Source organism: Ipomoea nil, unplaced genomic scaffold, assembly GCF_001879475.1.
Source record: "Ipomoea nil cultivar Tokyo-kokei standard unplaced genomic scaffold, Asagao_1.1 scaffold1721, whole genome shotgun sequence".
Taxonomy (NCBI): domain Eukaryota; kingdom Viridiplantae; phylum Streptophyta; class Magnoliopsida; order Solanales; family Convolvulaceae; genus Ipomoea; species Ipomoea nil.
The window spans coordinates 1,348,394-1,351,920 of NW_017618149.1; the positions used below are offsets into that span (position 1 = coordinate 1,348,394).

Consider the following 3,527-nt stretch of genomic DNA (forward strand, 5'->3'; position numbering starts at 1 on the left):
ACCTATTGCATAAAAATATATGCCCAACATATATTAATACTCAATATTAAAATTTAGTTATATTAAAATATTTTTTGATTAGTAGTATATAATTTTTTTTAATTCATAGTTAGAATTAATATTGAGTTAATACCTAAAATCGTCCTCGACTATAGTGGTTTTTCTTAATTTCGTCATAAACGACTTTGGTGACCTAATATCGTCCCAGACTTCTGTGTTTTGCTCAATTTAGTCCTCCATTTGTTATTCCGTCAAATTGGTGTTAAATAAAGGGACAATTCAGTAATGTCAATATTTATCTTTCTTTACTTTCAACTTGTGAAGTGCGAAATTCCTCTTTCTTGTACGAATTACACCCAGAATTACTCTCGGACCTGCAAATCAAATTTTATATTCGCAGTTTTAGGAGTAATTCTGGGAGTAATTCGTAAAAAAAAAAAAAGGATTTCGCAGTTCACATGTCTATGAGTAAAGAGATGCCAATATTAAAATTACTGAATTGTCTATTTATTTAACACCAAATTGACAGAATAACAAATGAGGGACTAAATTGAGAAAAAATACAAAAGTCTGGGACTAAATTGAGCGAAACACAAAAGTCGGGGACGATATTAGGTCACCAAAGTCGTTTAGGACGAAATTGAGAAAAACCACTATAGTCGAGGACGATTTTGGGTATTAACTCAATTAATATTATATTAATCTGTGTCATGCTTTCTTATGGAATGACAATAGTAGTCATGCAATCTACTGGGTAAGTTCCTTACCCTTTCAGACCTTCTTGGGTGCTTGTGGTTAGGAAGTTGCCTTTGGGAAATCATTTCTGTATTTGCCTCATCATCCACCTCATTAACATCAGAGGCAGATGGTTCATTCCCTTCAGCTTGTGTTGATGAAACAGTAGGACTATGACCAGCTGTAGAATTCTCTGTGACTGTCATTCCATTTTCTTCACTACTGTAATGAAAATTAACTTCATTCCCATGGTTTACATCATGTTGTTCAGGCACCATAGGGATGTGACCTGTTGTATAAGAGAATGGCATAACATCTGCATCAACAGAAACTAAAGGTAAGACAGGATCTCCAACTGAAGTCTTTGTTCTAGTTCCAGTATCCTTTTCCTTAAAGGGATAATCTAAAAACATAATAAGTGTGAATAAAAGTTATATATACCCCTGATTTATGTCCGTTTTTTCCGTTAAGTTTTTTTTTTTTTGTACATTATGCTATAAAGGTTGTACATTAAAATATTTTGGACAAACATACCCCTACCGTTATAACTTCCGTTATCTTTTCTACTATTGTTACCATGCACATGCATCCACCATATATTTTCTTATCTTCTTCATTAATAATAATATATAAACATTATATATTTGAGTTATATGTTAATTATTACATAAAATATAAATATCAAATTTATAAAAATGATTTACATTATTATTATTATTATTATTATTATTATTATTTAAATATCTAAAATTAAAATAAATTTAAAATTTTAATATAATGTATTAATATTGGGCACCTATTTTTTTGCGCATCGCGCATAAAAAAATACTAGTTATATTCATAAAGACAAAGCATTACATTGTTTTCCACTATCTCTTTTCTTGGCAGGTGGATGTTCAAGCAAATATAGGCCATCCTTTTCCTTAGCAAAACCAGCCATTATCCCATGGGGTCCCTGAATGTTACACACATCAGCATTCAAAATAATGCAACCAGCTTGACTTATCAGTTTACTAGCAGATATTATGTTGAAAGTAAAGGTTGGTATGTATAAGACATTCTTCAACAGCAGATTGGGAAAGAGCCTCACTTCCCCTATGTAAGCAACTTGTATACTTTGTCCATTTGGCAACTTGACAGATATGTCATTAAGCTTTTGATAATTGTCAAGATAATCTAATGAGCATGTGATGTGATTAGTTGCTCCAGAATCCAAAATCCAAACTTTAGGACAATTTAAGATAGCATTAATGTGAGATTCAGAGATAAACCTGCCTTCTTTTGATTCATCACTCAGGTTGGAGAAGTCTGGTCTCATTCCAGTCTTGTTCACTGTGACAGCAGCACTAGCAGAAGCTTGTGCTCCTTGATTTTGTCCCTGTAACAAGGACAGAAGCATCTAAAACTAATCAGGTGACATTCCTATGTCACCAACTTGGTTGACAAAGGATGGTGAGGGTTGCTGATTCTGCTGAGCATTTTTATTTGCCTTGTTCTTGGACTTGTATCCAGGTATCCATCCAGGGGGGTACCCATGCTTTTTGAAGCATTTTTCAACAGTGTGACCACTCATTCCACAAAATGTGCATTTTGGCACATTTTTCCCTCCATAGTTGTTAAACTTCTTCTTATTAAAAGAAGTTGCCACGGCTACAATGTTATGCTCATTTGAGGTTACATTCTGAACAACATTGGCCTGTGTTATCTCTTTGTTCTTGTGGTGAGTGGAACAATTGAGCTTTCTTTCCAGCTTTAGAGCCATATTCAGCACCTTTTCCATGTTAGGAACTGGATCCATAACCAGGACACCAGACTTTATAGTCTCAAATTCATCATTCAAGCCCTTTAGAAACCTAATAACCTGATCATCCTCCCTTTCCTTTCTTATTTTGCTCATCAACTTGCAAGCACATCTAGGAACACACTCACAAACAAGTAGAGGCCTCACAGCATTCAATTGTTCCCAAAGAGCATTACATCTAGTGAAATACTCATTAATAGACTTGTTACCTTGCGTATTCCTGTATATCTCATTCTGAATCTCTGCTATCTTGTGAAGATCTGCCTGGGAGTACCTCTTCTTCAATGCATTCCAGATATCTTCTGCAATCTCAAAGTATAGGACACTTTCTGCTATAGTGGAATTGAGAGACTTAAGTATCCAGGCACAAACGATGTCATTGCATCTCTTCCAGGCAGGATATTTGGAATCGGATCGCTCTGGAGTTGGAACTGCACCACTCACAAAGCCAAACTTGTTCTTCACTCCTAGTGCAATCTTTATAGATCTGCTCAAGGTAGCGTAATTGTGCTCAGAAAGAGGAGGTGAGACAAGGATCATGTTCGGATTTTCAGTGATGTGAAGATACATTGGATCATCAAACTCGTCTATTCGATGCACTGGAGTTTGATTCGCATGGACTTGACTTGCCGTGGTTGAGGCTTCTCCTCCATTTCCAGTAGGGTTTCCTCCTGCGGCTTCTCGATCCATGCCTACAACAGCAGCGTAACTGAAACGAAGCTCTGATACCATGAAGGAATCAGTAGCTTAGAACATCATCAATGGAAGTAGCATAGTCAGGGACTTGGGAGTTTTGAGTGAAAGAAGGGAAAGCAGTAGTGTTCTCATTATTCATCATCAACCAGAGAATACAAAAGAGGCAAATATAAAGGAAAGCTAAGGAGGGAAAGCTGCAATGAAAACAGTAGATGGAAGCAGTTATAACAGAAATAACATAAAAGGGTTAAGTTATAGAAATGCCCTTGTGGTCTTGTGTCACATTCTTCATCAG

The 3,527-nt window shown here is 35.8% G+C and overlaps 1 protein-coding gene across 1 annotated transcript; it reads right to left on the reverse strand.

The window, feature by feature from the left end:
• Window positions 1–698: 698 nt before the first annotated feature.
• Window positions 699–3,268, reverse strand: LOC109191867. Its single transcript, XM_019342540.1, has 3 exons — window positions 2,171–3,268; window positions 1,594–2,113; window positions 699–1,138 (listed from the first exon to the last, which is right to left on the reverse strand). Exons 1-3 carry the CDS (start codon window positions 3,266–3,268, stop codon window positions 699–701), a joined length of 2,058 nt encoding a protein of 685 aa, XP_019198085.1.
• Between the last annotated feature and the right edge of the window lie 259 nt (window positions 3,269–3,527).

What these genes read in the sequence shown, in the direction of transcription:
- LOC109191867 (XM_019342540.1), bottom strand. Translation starts at nt 3,268, where the DNA reads ATGGTATCAGAGCTTCGTTTCAGTTACGCTGCTGTTGTAGGCATGGAT. An exon ending in CACCATCCTTTGTCAACCAA is followed by an intron (nt 2,114 to 2,170) that starts GTTGGTGACATA and finishes TCCTTGTTACAG; the next exon opens with GGACAAAATCAAGGAGCACA. An exon ending in AAGAGATAGTGGAAAACAAT is followed by an intron (nt 1,139 to 1,593) that starts GTAATGCTTTGT and finishes TTATGTTTTTAG; the next exon opens with ATTATCCCTTTAAGGAAAAG.